Genomic DNA, 18,071 nt, shown 5'->3' with positions numbered 1-18,071 from the left:
TTATTGTTATTTTTTTCTGACCAGTTCTCGTAGGCCCCTTTATAAAAAACAGATCCATTGATTTTGCGATTCAGATAATGTCAGCATTTGTATTATTTTGTTGCCTTGCCGTAAATCTTTTAACTGTACAGTTGAGCATGTGTTCAGGGTGAATGTCGCCTGAAAATCACTAATATTTGTCATTTCCAATGACATCAGTGATCGTCAATGGATACACACTGTAAAAAAGGTGCGTGTGTTTATGAACTGTGTTGTGTTTGTTGTGTTAACGACCAGTCCGTGTTGTGTCAGCTGTGCGGCTTTTCGTTTACACACAACAAGTAATGACCTGCTGTAGATCACATTACTCCACCGACTGGACCAGTCCTGTTCTGTGACCAGCAACTGCGGTTCAGTCCCATTCAAAGTTGCTCGCATAAATTTCGCTGACGACACGTGAAATATCACACCGTCGGGTTCAGTTAGAACAGAGACTGACATTTTCCCCGAAAACTGCAAACGCAAAGATAAAATCTGGGATGCGTAAGGAAAATGTATTTACCCGAAGCGATGTCAGTCTGTGCCTCATCTCTGCTGTCTCTAGTCAAACACTGAGCTGTCGTCCCGCGGTTGTGTTAAAATCACTCGCCGTTAATAAAGGTGAATCGCACCAATTATTTTAAGTGAAAGAACGCAGTGTTTGAGCTAGTCATTGTTGTGTGTGTGTGTGTGTGTGTGTGTGTGTGTGTGTAGAGAGAGAGAGAGAGAGAGAGAGAGAGAGAGAGAGAGAGAGAGAGAGAGAGAGAGAGAGAGAGAGAGAGAGAGAGAGAGAGAGAGAGAGTGTGTGTGTGTGTGTGTGTGAAGCCCAGCCTCCTTCTTTACATAAACACAGCAGCGTTTACCTGAAACCATTACCTGTGTGATGCGCACCTGGACGGGCTCACACGAACGTGGATTTAACAGGAGACAAGATCGACAGTTTTGCAAGTATAAGACGTGACTGGAAGAAGTATGATCCATTTTATGAACTGATTTAGTGTCTTGATTTTTTCTTCTGATGGTTGATATTATCCGGATCTGAGAAACATGTCAAAATCTTCAGATCAGTTTGACAGCTCGGACTGCGTGTGTTCTATAGGGATGAAGCTGACTTGGGATATTAACGACCCCAAACTTCCGCAGGTAAATATTTAACTCGAGCACATATGCAATAAGTCAAATCTCTAACGCATTTATGAGTATAAATGAATATGAATAAAATATTTAACCTTAAGGAGCTATTTCTCCTTATTTGATATAGGTTCATATATGGTTTTCACTACTATAAAAATGTACATACTCGTAGCCTATATAAATGAAGCACACACACGCACATATATATATATATATATATATATATATATATATATATATATATATATATATATATATATATATATATATATATATATATATATTAAATGCCAGTTTTCATATAGTGTAATTTCAATATGTACATATAAGCTATGCTTAAATGTATGAACTGTACTTTTATTTAAATGTTCATATATGGCTATATATATATATATATATATATATATATATATATATATATATATCAGAATTCTGTTTGCGCTACCTTCTCTGTCCCTTAAAAATGATGTTGGTTTAAATTTAATCCATTAAATGTAGTCAGTTTGATTCAGATATAATATTTTTGAGTTAAATCAAACCAAATAAAAAAAAAGTCTATGTAATGCAATGGACAATATATTCAAATCATTAAAATTTTTTAGCTTTTACTTGCTTTCTTTTAACCTTTCTTACTTGAATGCTTCTAAAATATCATAATATAGCCTATAGCTAAAGTACATTATATTAAAAGAGAATAATATATACAGTATATTGTCAGCATTGCTCCAATATTCAATATTTTGGCAGGCTTGAATTACATATAGCAAACAAAACATCTTAAATTTTTTTCCAGGTAATGAAGCAGTATGACGTGTTCCAGGAGTGGACGGACGGATATGTGCGTTATATCTACAGCTGTGAGGATAAAAATGCACAGAGACACCTGAGCGGATGGGCCATGAGAAACACAAACAATCACAACTGTCAAATCCTGAAGAAGTCTTGTCTTGGAGTGGTGGTATGTTCACGGAACTGCTCTCTCCCAGACGGGGCCAAACTCCAGCTGAGACCGGCCATCTGTGATAAAGCACGACAGAAACAACAAAGTGAGTTCACCAACTTTTCTTTCAAACAAGCAGCATCTACCAAACAAGTTCATCTAGTAAGAAACAGATCTGATAAGAAAAATCTGATCTTACAAAACAGGCTTGCGCTATTATGGTATGGCAAGTAGGTGCCTGCTAGACACCTTTCAAATATCTTAACATACATTCTTAAAAATAAAGGGTTTTTGTTACACTAAAGACCCTTTTCTTATTACGTTTTTCGCTGTACAGGGTTCTACCTAAAAAGGTTGTCCTCCAGCACCATAGCAACTTCGTCATTGTCTAAAATGCTTTTAGGTACCTTCATTTTTAAGCGTGGTGAACTGTTAATGGGCCTAACTGTATAGGAATGTCCAAAATGCTCACAAAACACATCCACTGCGGGTCACTGAATTACCCTATTCTGTCAGGAGAGTCTGACCCTCTAACTCTTGAGTCTTTGTCTCAGTTAGAGAACACTTGACCTTTTGTTTGAAGTTGTGAAGTGTAACGTCCTATTGCATTTCTTGAAAAAGCAGATTTAAACAACAAGCTTTGTAAAATGTAAAAGCATGTGTAAATGATGTGCCTCTTCAACAGAAATATTGAACTTTCTGCTTTGTTTTACAGAAAAGCTTTGCCCGAACTGTAACTCAGCTCTAGAGTTGATTTTGTGCCGAGGTCACAGTGGTTATCCAGTCACCAATTTTTGGAGAGTTGACGGAAAGGCAATTTTTTTCCAGGTGTGTGTAATTGTATTGAAGACATTGAGTACTGATTAATACAGTAGGTGAGGTTATTGGTTTAGTATACTGCTGCAAATAACATTTTTATCACAGTGATAACTTCAAATGCTCCAAAACAAATACCAAAAAAGAATAAATATTATATATATAATTAATAAAAAGATACTGAAACATCTATATTAAATGATTTTGTCTTCGTCAGATGTATCATATGACCAATTCAACCTGACTACATTTTAGATCCCATAGAAATATTTCCTTAAAGCAGTAGTGTAGTCTAAGGCTTACGCCGTATGCCCACCTATCTTTCTTAGGATTTTGCGTATGCCCACCTAAGATGCATATAGCCACCAGTACAACGAGTAAAGCCTTTTGACCAGAACGTTTTCAATCTAATAACATGATGCTGCAGCACCGTAGAGTGAATACATACACATTTAAATGTCCATCCATCCATCCATCCATCGTCAACCGCTTATCCTGTGTACAGGGTCGCGGGGGGCTGGAGCCTATCCCAGCTAACATTGGGCGAAAGGCGGGGGACACCCTGGACAGGTCGCCAGTCCATCGCAGTCATTTAATGACTTACATTTAAATGTAACTTATGCAATTAAACTTGGTGAAAATCCTGCATGTTATTGCACCCGTGCTAGTTTTTGATACTCTTTGCAGATGCTGGACAACTGTTTCCCGTAATTATATCAAATGTCTTTTTTATTTTTGTTGTGCCTTTTACTGCTGTCATGGTGCCTTTCTCTCGTGATATCAAATCATTTCAATTTATATTTCAAAGAAGGAAAATTATTTCACTATACACAGAAAAACACATTATAGTACACAACAAATAACCATTAATTCTTACCTATAGGCTATTTATGGTTATACAAGATAACGTGAACATTACTACATTCATATTATGATTAACACTTTATTGCATATTACGCATATGTTTGTTATTATAGTCATTTTAATATTTAATTTAAATACATATTTAACATAATTTTACTATACCATGTTCTTAGTAGTGTACAGTACCATGCCAGCAATAAACTTAATCTGATATACATTTTGAAACAACAGCCAATGGACAAAATATATTTCTTTTATTATTTTGGGGGGGAGAAGTCCTTCATAAATTCCCAGTATGCCCACCTCTTCAGACACTACACCACTGCCTTAAAGTAGCGACTAATATTTATAACCCTACAGAAGCATCATAAAAATAAAGCACAGATTTAAAATGAATTGCACAGATGTTACTGTACAATAGAACTGTGTATACTTATTTATAAATAGAGTTGTGTATTAAAACAGTTATGATTTATGGGTTTTATGGCATTTTTAGATAATTTTAATTCTCTCTGTAATGTATATTTTTAAGGCTAAAGGAGTCCATGATCACCCTAGACCAGAGAGTAAGTCTGATACAGAGGCAAGAAGGAGCGCAGTGAAGAGACGGATGTCTTCACCTCACTTCTCACAGAAAAGAAGACTGGTGGAGCCAGAGGTAACGCACACACACACACACACACACACACACACACACACGTTGTGTTTCCATGTTTTATGGGGACTTTCCATAGACATAATGGTTTTTATACTGTACAAACTTTATATTCTATCCCCTAAACCTAACCCTACCCCTAAACCTAACCCTCACAGAAAACTTTCTGCATTTTTACATTTTCAAAAAACATAATTTAGTATGATTTATAAGCTGTTTTCCTCATGGGGACCAACAAAATGTCCCCACAAGGTCAAAAATTTCGGGTTTTACTATCCTTATGGGGACATTTGGTCCCCACAAAGTGATAAATACACGCTCACACACACACACACACACACACACACACACACACACACACACACACACACACACACACACACGTAGTGTTTCCATGTTTTATGGGGACTTTCCATAGACATAATGGTTTTTATACTGTACAAACTTTATATTCTATCCCCTAAACCTAACCCTACCCCTAAACCTAACCCTCACAGAAAACTTTCTGCATTTTTACATTTTCAAAAAACATAATTTAGTATGATTTATAAGCTGTTTTCCTCATGGGGACCGACAAAATGTCCCCCACAAGGTCAAAAATTAGGGTTTTACTATCCTTATGGGGACATTTGTTCCCCGCAAAGTGATAAATACACGCTCACACACACACACACACACACACACACACACACACACACACACACACACACACACACACACACACACACACACACACACACACATACGCACACACGTACAAACATTTTGATACTTATAGTCACAACAAACAAAATCGCAGGTTGGTAAAGACAGAGTTATACTTCTAAATCAAGACAGTATGATTATTATTTCATACACTAACAGTTAGACCAACACGACTGAAATATTTCTAATGACCTTGAAAAAAACATTTAAAGGCCTATGCTTACATGCCTGAAATTTTATAGACATAAATGAATTGTGAAAATGAATGAAACTCTTAAATAATAATAATAATCTGGATTAGATAAAGGAAAAGCAGTCAACAAGTGTCCAGCAAACATGGGAACTCCACACTACATAATTCCCATACTTTCATTTGTGTTATTTAATAGTTTTGATGACTTTACTATTATTATAAAATCTGGAAAACTCCAATAATAAAGAGTAAGTATGTGTCCAAAGAAATCCTGACAATTGCTTAATGAGAGTATGTTTTTATGTATGTATGTATGTATTTGCATAAATTACATGATTGAAAGTTTTGTTTATAAATAGTTTTGAGCACTGCACTACATTACTTCTGCATTTGCATGTCATACTGCAGAAAAATACAACTTTCCCAGTGTACTTCTTCAGCTTTGGGTTTGATTAGAAATGGATAAATGACAGATAATCAGATCCAATGTCTTTCTCTTTTAGATGGCAGGTTTATCTTAGTATTAATATACAGTCTAGTCTATTCTTGAAACATAATTCAACAAAAGATGCAAAAAAATGGTCAGCAAACAACTTGAGTGTGTAGTGCTGTTTTTCCCTCCTAACTACATAAATTCTAAGGTGCACTAAAGCCGTGCGCTCGCAGATGCGTAACTCTTTTAATGGTCACGGAAGGTCGGTTGGGCTGAAAAATTGAGGGCGACATTACACCCTGGTAAGTAAGAGAAATCAGTTAATTTTTTTTATTACATTAATGTTATTTGTATTTTGTAATTTTGACCCAACTTCTTGTAATTTATGACTTACACATTTATTTCAGCAAGCACAAAGAAGCAATGTCGACAAAACTGTTTCATCCAGGCCTGCATTACTCTCTATCAGGAGGTAATTAATTTCACACGTATCACTAAAATCTCTGTTGTGGGTTGACTAGTAATCCTGATACCAGATTATGTTATAATTAAATTTTCTTTGCATCTAGAAAACATGGGAGCACATCACAGCATTGAATTAATCAAACTGCACTGATATAAAGAAATTAATAAAGCTCTTTTCAAGAGTGTGAGTATGTCAAATGTCCATAGTCAAAGAGAGGAAGTGATGGACATGTTTCAATTTCTAAACTTGTGAGTATATGTTGTTGTCATGTACAAAAATATGATACTTTTTATTTACTTATTGAATATGTCATAATAACTTAACATGGGTTTTGGCAAAGACCTTCAGCTAACTCAGAGACTTCTGAAGTTCTGGCCATCAACATCATCAAAGCCAAAGTGACAAGATAACAAGAGGAAGTCAAAGGGGACATTTTACTTCAAAACAATGGCATGAACAATGGCATAAAAGGTGCATATTTTCTATTATTTCTCATTATTTTGCATTGCATCAAGGTTTTTATGATACTAAATAATATTTTATTTCTATTTACAGTGGCTCTGGAGTGTAGCATTACTTGTATGACCATCCTTATACAGATAAAAAACAACACTCTTATTCATATGTTTCAAGATGCAATTTATACAAATTACTTTGTTTTGAATTATTCTGAATTCTGACAGCAGGTCTATAAAATGTTTCACATACTTACAGGGATCAACACATCCATCATCAACCTGATCTCTCATATGGTGTCCAGACCCCTCAGAGAGTGCAGAGAGTTGGCATCAGACAGATGATATGGAGATGGTTGTAGTGAAGTGATCTTTTGTTTGTTTTTATTTGTTGTGTCCAAAATTCCTCACTCAGTTTGTCAGACCAGTAGAAACAAAAATATTATGAGTCTGCCCCATTGCTAAAAATGTTGACAGCTTTTCATTGGTCATTGATTTCGTTTTTTTTTACTGGTCTATTAATCTTATTTATGGTTATACTAATGTTAACTGATAGTTAATGTTAAATGATTTCATGTGTATGATTTTTACATAAATAATATTCATACTATTTAACTTTTAGCTTATTATTACAAACCTGTGGATTTATTAAATCAATTCTCATGACTAATGCATTATGAATTGTGTTTATTATTGCTTGTGTTTTTGTAAATACAAACAATTAAAACTGCTTTACTTAATAATGCTTAAATGTCATTATTTGTTGCTTAAGAATGTATTTCACTTTCTTAGTTATATAGTATATGAACTATTCGCATTTCCATTAAACGTTATAATACAAATAAATACAAATAAAACAAAAAATAAATGTAAAAACAAAACACAAATGTTACATTTGCATGTTGGGAACCCCTAAAAGGTTCTATATAGAAACTTTCTACCTGACTCAATGAAACATTTAGGGTTTTTTGATAATTCTATATTGAACCTTTTATTGTATACAATAGCTAAAAATATTCTATTTGGTCCTAAGTGATTTGGAGAAGATTACCATAGCTGGGCTGCTTGGAGACATTGACCTCTCTGACAATTGGAATGAATTTCATCACAGTTAATCTCTATTCTGAGAATAATTTGCAAATCAATAAATCTTTGTTTTCTGTTGTCATCAGCCTGGGCGCTACTACGATATGGCCTTCCCAAATATCCACCAGCTCACCATGGAGGGTCCAGACCGCTTCAGCATCATTGCAGAGTCCAACTTGCCAATCCAAACCCAACACTACCCTCCGTTCCAAAACCCAGAGCCCTACAAGTTCCCCTACGACACGCACACCGCCGTGGCCATGGCTGATGCCCCAAGCGCACTGCAGAAGCCTGCCAACCACTGTCTGTATATGACTCGCCCCCCATGTGGCTATGATTTCACAGTTCCAGGATACCTCGGCTCAAGCCCTTATCCAACGTCACTGTACAAGGACCCTGCTAGCCCACAATCTGAGAACGAACCTAATAAATCTGGTCCCTGTCTGAGCGGAGTGTCTCACGGCACAAGTACATTAGCCAGCCATGAGCGAAACTACGCAGACACCACGGGAAAACATCACAGCTGGAAGCAGATTCTTGGTAAAGGTGCTTATGGGGAGCGAGGAGACTACCCTCAGCTGCAGACCAATGGCAACCACCACTACTACAACAACGACTACCCATGTAGGTACACAGGACCTGCTCCCGCTACCCCGGCTGCGCTCCAAACCATAATAACCACAACCACAAAAGTGTCCTACCAGCCGTGCCCCAAGCCATCTGTTGTCAAGTACGGAGAGAATATTTATGATGTAAAGGGCCTGTCTAACTGTAACTCGCTCTTAGAAGAGGCCTCTCCTAACTCTACCTACTCTGACCTGAAGATTCCTGAAGATTCCGGAGTGATAAAATCTGCCCTGTCGTACCAGGACACGCTTCCAGCTAAAATTGAGAGGGCCGAAAACTTTGAGGGCTATCGCTACAGCAGTTACAGCTCAAATAGTTACCCTGAACGGATGTCACATCCATTCAGGTATGACAGCGGAGAATACTGAGGGACTCAAAAGAGAGCTTGATTTCGTAAATCATTGCATTTTCACGTGTGCAACTCATAATGCAATGCAAGAACGAGTTGAATTTTCAGCATTGCCTCAAAGAGTAGCATTAGGGAAAACTTCTTTGTTTTGTTCTGTGGTCAATTTTCCACTTTAGGTCAACCACTGTGAAGGTGGTGCAACATTTTGAAGAGAATCTTGCTGAGCGAGCAAGTTAGTTCATTTATAATTAATTAATAGGTTTGCTTTGGTGACTTTTCTTGCCTGTAGAGAAAAGACAATAGCAATTGAGTGTGAGCTGTGAAGGATATAATTTGTTGACCCTCTAAACCAGAGGTATTCAATTAATGTTCCAAGAGGTCCAGTCTCTAAATTTCCTTCCCAGCAAAGGGCTGGACAGTAACTTAAAACAATATTGGTGTCAATATTCAGTATGGCTATGAAATGACATAAGAATTAGCTAATTTTTGGAATAGTTATTATAAATTTCCAAGGTGGTAGCAGTAGTACTTTGTAAAAGTGCAAGAAAAAAAACAGTCAAAGAAGTCTTTTCAAAACTTGGCAAGGATTAGGACATTGGGGGCCCAGAGAAAAAGCCCAAGTAATTGGGTCTGGTGGATCTTCTTCCAAAAGATTATTTTGTGACTGAGGAAAGATACTGTGTAGAGGTTTAGGGGTATCTCCCAATAAACATTTTTGAAAATGTAAAAGTCAGAATGAACCATTTTTCTATTTTCCTTAAAGTGAGAATCTACCAACAAAAAACGAACAATGGTCTGACTATCGAATTATGGAAAAGTTCTCATTGGAACTCCACTATGCTACTATCTAGTAAAAGTTTTTGTTGCTTTGCCTTGCCATCCATACCAGGCATGACATATTTGATTTATTTAAAAATTGTTAGATCTATTTGTCTTTATAAAAGGATCAAAACAAACAAACGACAAATAAAGCTTTATAGTCTAAAGGTGCTCTGGAAGCATGTTGTCCTATCACAAACCTGGCTCAGCTGAACTGAGTCTGATCAGACAAATGAAGATCAATTAACTTTCAATCTAATTTTCTGCCGTATGTTTTAACAAAAAATGCCCCAAAATATCCATCTATATTTCTGTTCACTTTATTTTTTTCAAACGGGCAATGGGTGTGGACCGGGAAAGAGTATAAATGAAGCGTGTTTGGTACTAGAGACAAATATTTGAGGATACAGCTCTGAAAGATCAGTGCTATCTATGCCCTGAGTGCTTGCGGTCTACACAGCTCCGTTGTTTTGTCACGCTGCTCACTTTAAGTGTAGAAACTGTGAGAGGGGGCTGAAAACAGCCAGTGATTTGAGACTCAATTAAATTAGACATATCATTGGTGAATGACCTAATAAATGAATCAGAGATTTCCAAACTGAAAGTACGACATGCCTCTTGTTCATGAACAAGGATCTGTTGACCGACTGAAAAAGAGGATGAATTATAAACATGATTAATCACCAAACATTACAGTGACATAAGGATGTTATTGACACATTTGCAAAATGATAGATAGGCCTATGCTTCGTTGTCATTTGTGTGGGAAATTTCTTATGGTTCTTAAACACTCAGCTGAAATTTCTAAGTAGATTGTTTAAGGCACGGTCACATTTATCTTTGCTCGAAATACTACAGTAATTTCAATTGTAATCTACACGAGAAGGCGAAGAATTTCCCCTTGCGGATTGCGTGATTCATTTTTGGTGAACTTTGACAGGCAAATTTGCCGTGTTGACCAATAGGAGGTTGCTTGGTTTGGCAGTGACCTCTGTTTGGGCAGTGCTTTGTACAGAGCTACACTGAATTTTCACAATGGACAAGGATAATATTTTATCAGCAAGTATCTTTTTAACACCACTCTCACAGAGTATAAAGTGCTATATTAAATATATTAAATTTTGCTGGTTTCATACCCACTCAACATCCTCACACGGCTTTTTTGTGTAAAGGCAAAAGTGACTATGCATTTAGACTTGTTTTGGTGGAGAATGACTCTTTGGTATGCAATGACTCACTCAAAACACATAAATGATGCTCATTTGTCTCCTCCTACTGGTGCAAAGGCATAATTTGCAGAAATATTAATTGAAAGAATCAGTGAGCGAATTATGATTTTTGGTGAATGGATTCAAAAGGCTCCAGTTCAATCAAAATACCCACCATATTAGTTAAAATTTCTAAATGTTTTTAACTAACTACCTAATATTAAAACATCCAGTTTAATAGTGCAGACTTTTGAAGCCCCCTTGAGTACTTAAGTTTGTCACATTACATCAGCGCAAGAGCACAATTTACAATGGGACTGCAAGCTTACAATATGATAACCAAGCATTTGCGTCTGTGTTAATATATTTTGTAAAGTATGGTTCAAGCCATAGAAATGTGTTGTTATTTATATTCAGTATTTGATTTGTTCAGATGTCTTTAGTTTTAAAGTGATTTTTGTGTAAATCTTTGACATGTATTGATGAAATACAGTTAAATCAGTGTTGAGTATATTTCTAGTTTGGTTAATTGCTGTTGTCTTAGAAATAAATAAAGAAAAGTATGTCAAATGAGAATTCATGTAAGAATTGTTTCTTTGTTCTGTTCATTAAAAATGGTATCTCTTCATAACTGAGAACATTTAAAGTGTGATATTATTCTACAACAGACATATTGTCATTGATAACAGATCGAGTCACTGCTCATATTAGTCATTTTTAAGAGGAGAATTAAGAATAACACTTCAGTCATAAAACATTATTACATGTGGGATTAACAAAACAAAAAAGTCCTAAAATATCTTTAGCTTTGACATGTAGACTTCTTTTCAAAAAACTCTCTGTTTGTTTAGCATGGCCTAATAGGAAGTACAAAACATGACATAAAAGCATATAATCATGGGCTTTATGACTGAGAGCTTTTAAGACATCAGAGAGAAAGCGAGACATGCTTTTCAAGCCTACACAGTCCAACGAAGAATATTCTGCTGTCAGACGGGATCAAGAATAATCACAGTCAATTAATCGGCGGACCTGTCATCATACTGCCTGAGAGAGGTGCCGAACAGGCTATAGAACTTCAACCACTTGACAGACAGAAAGAGATACAATTAAACACACATAAAATATCTGACATCACAAGAGACAACAAGCAACAAGAGAAAACAGACATGCAAAAGGAAGGAGACTGTGAAAACACAGTAAGACACTGAGAGAGAGAGACACTGTAATACCTATTTCTGACAGCATCTCTCATCACAGCCACTTTATAACTGAAAAAAAAAAAAACAAACAGGAATGAACGAACAAGCACAATTCATTATTGTGTGTGCCTGGGGTGGTGGTGGCATAGTGGGCTAAAGCACAGAACTTATAAGCAGAAGGTTGCTGGTTCGATCCCCACAGCCACCACCATTGTGTCCTTGACACAATGTCATGTTGCTCCAGGGAGATTGTCCCTGAAATAAGAGCACTGTATGTCACTTTGGATGAAAGTGTCTGCCAAGAAATAGCTTATATGAGAACGCACGAAACGTTTCCAGACATGCAGTCAACACAAAGACACTCAAATACTTTTTATCATTTCTCTTGCTTTTGCTGATCCACAAGCTTTCACTAGGTCCAAAATTAACACTAACACTCATAATGTAATAACAAAGCATAATGAAATAAATGTTCATAATGTAATAATTTTCTTAAAACTTAATAATTATTACATTATGTAACAGCACATAATGTAATAAAGGAATCACGGCCCCTAACCACATCCTCCAAAGTTTAAGCAATAAATGCGTTAATATGCGTTATTAATAAAAATTTGATATCCTTTCTTATATGCTAAAATTAGAACTTTCCTGACCCATGACTTACTAATGATGTCTTTTTTTTTTATATGTTAAAAATATATTTATTTAATTTGTTTCTATTATTTGATTTCATCATACATTTTGGATGGTTTATACATATATATACACTCACCTAAAGGATTATTAGGAACACCATACTAATACTGTGTTTGACCCCCTTTCACCTTCAGAACTGCCTTAATTCTACATGGCATTGATTCAACAAGGTGCTGAAAGCATTCTTTAGAAATGTTGGCCCATATTGATAGGATAGCATCTTGCAGTTGATGGAGATTTGTGGGATGCACATCCAGGGCACGAAGTTCCCGTTCCACCACATCCCAAAGATGCTCTATTGGGTTGAGATCTGGTGACTGTGGGGGCCATTTTAGTACAGTGAACTCATTGTCATGTTCAAGAAACCAATTTGAAATGATTCAAGCTTTGTGACATGGTGCATTATCCTGCTGGAAGTAGCCATCAGAGGATGGGTACATGGTGGCCATAAAGGGATGGACATGGTCAGAAACAATGCTCAGGTAGGCCGTGGCATTTAAACGATGCCCAATTGGCACTAAGGGGCCTAAAGTGTGCCAAGAAAACATCCCCCACACCATTACACCACCACCACCAGCCTGCACAGTGCTGGATCCATCACAAGGCATGATGGATCCATGTTCTCATTCTGTTTATGCCAAATTCTGACTCTACCATCTGAATGTCTCAACAGAAATCGAGACTCATCAGACCAGGCAACATTTTTCCAGTCTTCAACTGTCCAATTTTGGTGAGCTCTTGCAAATTGTAGCCTCTTTTTCCTATTTCTAGTGGAGATGAGTGGTACCCGGTGGGGTCTTCTGCTGTTGTAGCCCATCCGCCTCAAGGTTGTGCGTGTTGTGGCTTCACAAATGCTTTGCTGCATACTTCGGTTGTAACGAGTGGTTATTTCAGGCAAAGTTGCTCTTCTATCAGCTTGAAACAGTCGGCCCATTCTCCTCTGACCTCTAGCATCAACAAGGCATTTTCAGCCCACAGGACTGCCGCATACTGGATGTTTTTCCTTTTCACACCATTCTTTGTAAACCCTAGAAATGGTTGTGCGTGAAAATCCCAGTAACTGAGCAGATTGTGAAATACTCAGACCGGCCCGTCTGGCACCAACAACCATGCCACGCTCAAAATTGCTTAAATCACCTGTCTTTCCCATTCTGATATTCAGTTTGGAGTTCAGGAGATTGTCTTGACCAGGACCACACCCCTAAATGCATTGAAGAAACTGCCATGTGATTGGTTGATTAGATAATTGCATTAATGAGAAATTGAACAGGTGTTCCTAATAATCCTTTAGGTGAGTGTATATATATATATATATATATATATATATATATATATATAGTTAATAATAGTATTTATTTAATTTTAAATGTTTTCCTTCACCTGTAGGCCTACTTGTCTTTATGATTGTATTCATACATTGTTTGATCTTATTGAACATTTATATTGAAAAAACTATACAGTTTTACCACCATTTGTGGACTTTTCAGACGGTCCCTTACCACATCCTCCAGAGTATTAGCACGTTTTAGCACAATGTGTGGACTTTTAAGACTGTCCCTTACCCACGTAGGCATATTATTCAAATTTATATCAGTGTTAAATTGGCGATCTAGAACAATTTCACCGTGACGCATCTGACCAACTTAAATATGGGACAAATCGTGCACCGCATTGATTCAATAGGGGGACGCATCATTTTATCTTTAAATACGGGTTGATCCAGTATTTTATGGGACGGGTGGCAACCCTATTGGTGAATGTGAAGAATACGTTCAGAACACAGGCCGCTGAAATAGTGGACAGTTGCTATTGTGCTCAATACTGTGAATATATCCATACTGTCTTTCATAGTGGAATATTTATAGACAGTCCCAGTTCTTATTCACTTACAGTATGTGAAAATAAAACCAAAATAACTTTTGTGTTAAAAGAAAGTACGAAAGAAAATATAGGTTTGGAACAACACAAAGGGACTGTATTACCTACAGGTTGATGAATTAAGATGACTGAAATTTGTCTTGAATTAATAAATATGGAATGATTAACCAAATTTGTTTATTGATGTAGCCTTTTTTTGGATAGGAAGCTATCAACAATTTAATGGCTGTTAAAATGTTGATTTGAAATGTTTAATCGCAATTAATTGCATAATTATTTTGTCTTTAATCGCAATTAATCGCAGATTTTGATAGTGCTGAAATTTAACACTATATATATATATATATATATATTTTTTTTTGTCAAAATAAATTTATTTCTATCTTAAGAAAGAAAACAAAATAATATGTAGCAATATAATGCATTATTAACATTTTCCAAACAAGTACTTCCACATTATAAACATAGAGATGCACTAAAATATCACCAATTCAAGTCACATTATTAGGGCTCTGGCACTGTAGTGTGAGTTTTTGGCTTGTGCTACAGTGTAATGACTCCGGGTGGACACATTACAAAGGTTCCGCACTTCACACCACTGTTTATGCTGTATTATGCTCTATTAATGGTAAATGCATTAATAATCGGATTAAGATTAAGTTAAACTTTTTTATTAATCTCATGTGTTTATGAATTATACATGATGTTATTTTTTAAACATCTTTTACTATATTGCAAAATGGCTAAATGGCTGATAGGAAATACACTTATCAAAAGTTTAGACTCAACTACTCATTCTTTAACATTACTATTTTCCCATTTTAGAATAGTATAATCTAAACACACAAATGGAAGTATGGGAATTATCTTCGAATTGCGACAATGTGAAATTTGAAATGTGACATTTATTAGTACATTTTGTAAATTTACATAGCATTGTCAGGAGTGGCAAATAATGTTGGTGATGATACCTTCTTTGTCTACTCTTCCTTCTGTTTAGCTGCACTAATATGTGTGAATGTATGGCTGATGCCACTCTATCTCTGTCACCTCTATATTTCTGCTGTAGCCCTCATGATATGCAGCTAACTTCAAGCAGAGATGTTTGTAAACAGTGAGATAGAGATGGGCCAGACTCAAAGGCAGCTGCATGATAATCTGTGGCGGTATAGAGCACTTCAAAGACACCTTCATGAGCGGCACTACACCCATGAGTGATCAGAGACACGCTGGGCTTGATACAGGCCTGGACTTCATATCTGCTTTGGTCCTTTTGAGATACACACTTCAGTAAATGTATGAAACTTAATCAAGTTTGGGCAAAAATAAATAAATAAAAATCAGAGTTTAAGAATTGTCGCCGTTTATATATATGAGTTGGGGATTCAATAGAATTGACCACACCCTACTGGATGTTAACTTGGATTTAAAATAGCTATGACAGGAAGTGGATTCAAATAAATTCAACTTAGTCAACAGAGAAATGTAATTGGTCTATATATATATAGATCAGTGGCAACAACAGAACATTTCTTAGGTGTTCTGCATTGTTAAAAATTCCTGTTAAATTTACAGTAAAAAACAAAACAAAAAATAGGCTGCTGTGGTAGACAGAAATTAACTGTAAAATATACTGTACAGTGACCATGTTTCAGGCATTAAAGATGTTATATTGGTGCCTGTACATTTTACAATTCACTACTGTATACAGTATATCATTAAATTACATACTGTAATCAACTTAGCATTTTTAGTTACCATCTAAAAGTCACCATATCACACTAGTAACATAGGTGGTAAAACAAAAGGCCACATGATGACTTAAATTACATCACGAGTGTTCCTTCCAGAAGCAATGGTCAATACATTTGAATAATTATGTATAGACAGTGCACACGAGAACTGTAAAATTACATTTATTGTTTTTTTAATGACATAATGCAGCTGCACAGCTGAACTGTTTTGAACTGTATACATTTTTCATTTTCATTTTCAAAATTACAAAAACTATTTTTACTATGTATTTATTTTTAAGATTTCCATCTTGTAAGCTATTTCATGTTGTTTAGCCCCATTTTATAACCCATATATTGTGTTATTGCTTCTGAGTAATTCATCCATCCATCCATCCATCTTCTATTGCCGCTTGTCCTATGTAGGGTTGTTTTATGAATTTATTTGAATTTCATTCTATTTTAATTCTACTTTCTTACATACAAATTTAAATTCAAGTCAAGTAATTTTCCTTTGTATAGCACTTTTTACAACACACATCGTTTCAAAGCAAATCATGCATTATCAGAAAATTTAAACTATATCTATTAAGTCTCAGAGTCATCATTGTGTAGTTTGATAAAATATGATTGTGAATTGTGTTTAAAAATAAGTAATTCAATAATAATTGTATTTATAACCCCATTGAGCAAGTTGAAGGCGACTGTGGCAAGGAACATAAAACTCCATAAGATGTTGGTTAATGGAGAAAAATAACCTTGGGAGAAACCAGACTCACTGTGGGGGCCAGTTCCCCTCTGGCTAACCAGCATGAATATAATGCCAATGTTAGTTATTTATGTGAATTGCAGGTCATGGTTTAAAATGTGTAAACTTATTAAGTGTTAAGGGCCAGTGTTTAAACAAAGATTTTGTATGAACTGTAAGATTAATGATTAATGTCTATAAAGTTCAGCCTGGATTAACTGCAGAAGTTCACATTGATGCACTGTCCTTTGTTAATTGGCAAATGAAGGCTTTTGTTGACAAATAATTGATAGTCTATGTATTCCATTTCAAGAGAGTAGTCCATCATTAGGCCGAGGTAATGCAGGCAGAGATCAGTGAGGTGCATTGCAGTTCAACCAGCAGGTCATTTCGGTGAGGTCTATCCTAAGTCCAATGTTCAGGCAGTGGCATATGAAGTGTCCCTTGTCTTAGGGTTGGAGTTGGCATCAGTTCATCCCCTGAAGTCCATCGAAATAGACTGAAGTGATGTCTGGCTGGCACTGGCAGCATTTAGTCGTCATCACTCAGAGACAGATAGCAGTGGAGTCCGAAACAAAGCAGGAACGGAGGTGGATCTCACAGGCTCTGGTATGATTCTGAGTTTGAGACAGGGAAACAAATAGAATAATATAAGTGTAGATGCCATTCAATTTTTTGCAAAGTTATAGATCATGATAAATATTTCTGGTTCCAGCAGACCTAACTAAAGCAGCATAATTGTGAGTTGAAGGATAAATTAGGTGTAAGCCTGGCTAAACAGATGAGCCTTTATTCTAGACTTAAACTGAGTGAATGTGTCTGCATCTCGAACAGTGTTAGGAAGACTATTCCATAGTTTAGGAGCCAAATAGGAAAATGATCTACCTCCTTTTGTGGATTTTGATATTCTAGGAATTATTAGGCCAGAATTTTGTTATCGTAATGAACATGATGGAATATAACGTGGTCGAATCTCACTTAAGTACTGCGGAGCTAGACTATTCAAAGCTTTGTACTTAGTTAACAAAATGCAAAAATGCATG

The 18,071-nt window shown here is 36.1% G+C and overlaps 1 protein-coding gene across 1 annotated transcript; it reads left to right on the top strand.

Annotated features, from left to right (window-relative positions):
• The first annotated feature begins 934 nt into the window (after nt 1-934).
• Nucleotides 935-11,338, top strand: gcm2 (glial cells missing transcription factor 2). The gene is made up of 5 exons (XM_052114317.1): nt 935-1,161; nt 1,946-2,198; nt 2,808-2,920; nt 4,305-4,430; nt 7,852-11,338. Exons 1-5 carry the CDS (start codon nt 1,066-1,068, stop codon nt 8,758-8,760), a joined length of 1,497 nt encoding a protein of 498 aa, XP_051970277.1. The 5' UTR covers nt 935-1,065; the 3' UTR covers nt 8,761-11,338.
• The last annotated feature ends 6,733 nt before the right edge of the window (nt 11,339-18,071 follow it).

The sequence above is a fragment of the Xyrauchen texanus genome, chromosome 41, assembly GCF_025860055.1.
Source record: "Xyrauchen texanus isolate HMW12.3.18 chromosome 41, RBS_HiC_50CHRs, whole genome shotgun sequence".
NCBI classification, from domain to species: Eukaryota; Metazoa; Chordata; class Actinopteri; order Cypriniformes; family Catostomidae; genus Xyrauchen; species Xyrauchen texanus.
This window is presented reverse-complemented; position numbering and strand designations above follow the sequence as displayed.

Excerpts from the sequence above, each read along its gene's own strand:
- gcm2 (XM_052114317.1), top strand. The coding sequence starts at position 1,066 with ATGTCAAAATCTTCAGATCAGTTTGACAGCTCGGACTGCGTGTGTTCT. Across the intron at positions 2,921-4,304 it reads GAAAGGCAATTTTTTTCCAG|GCTAAAGGAGTCCATGATCA; the intron begins GTGTGTGTAATT and ends TATATTTTTAAG. Across the intron at positions 4,431-7,851 it reads GAAGACTGGTGGAGCCAGAG|CCTGGGCGCTACTACGATAT; the intron begins GTAACGCACACA and ends TGTTGTCATCAG.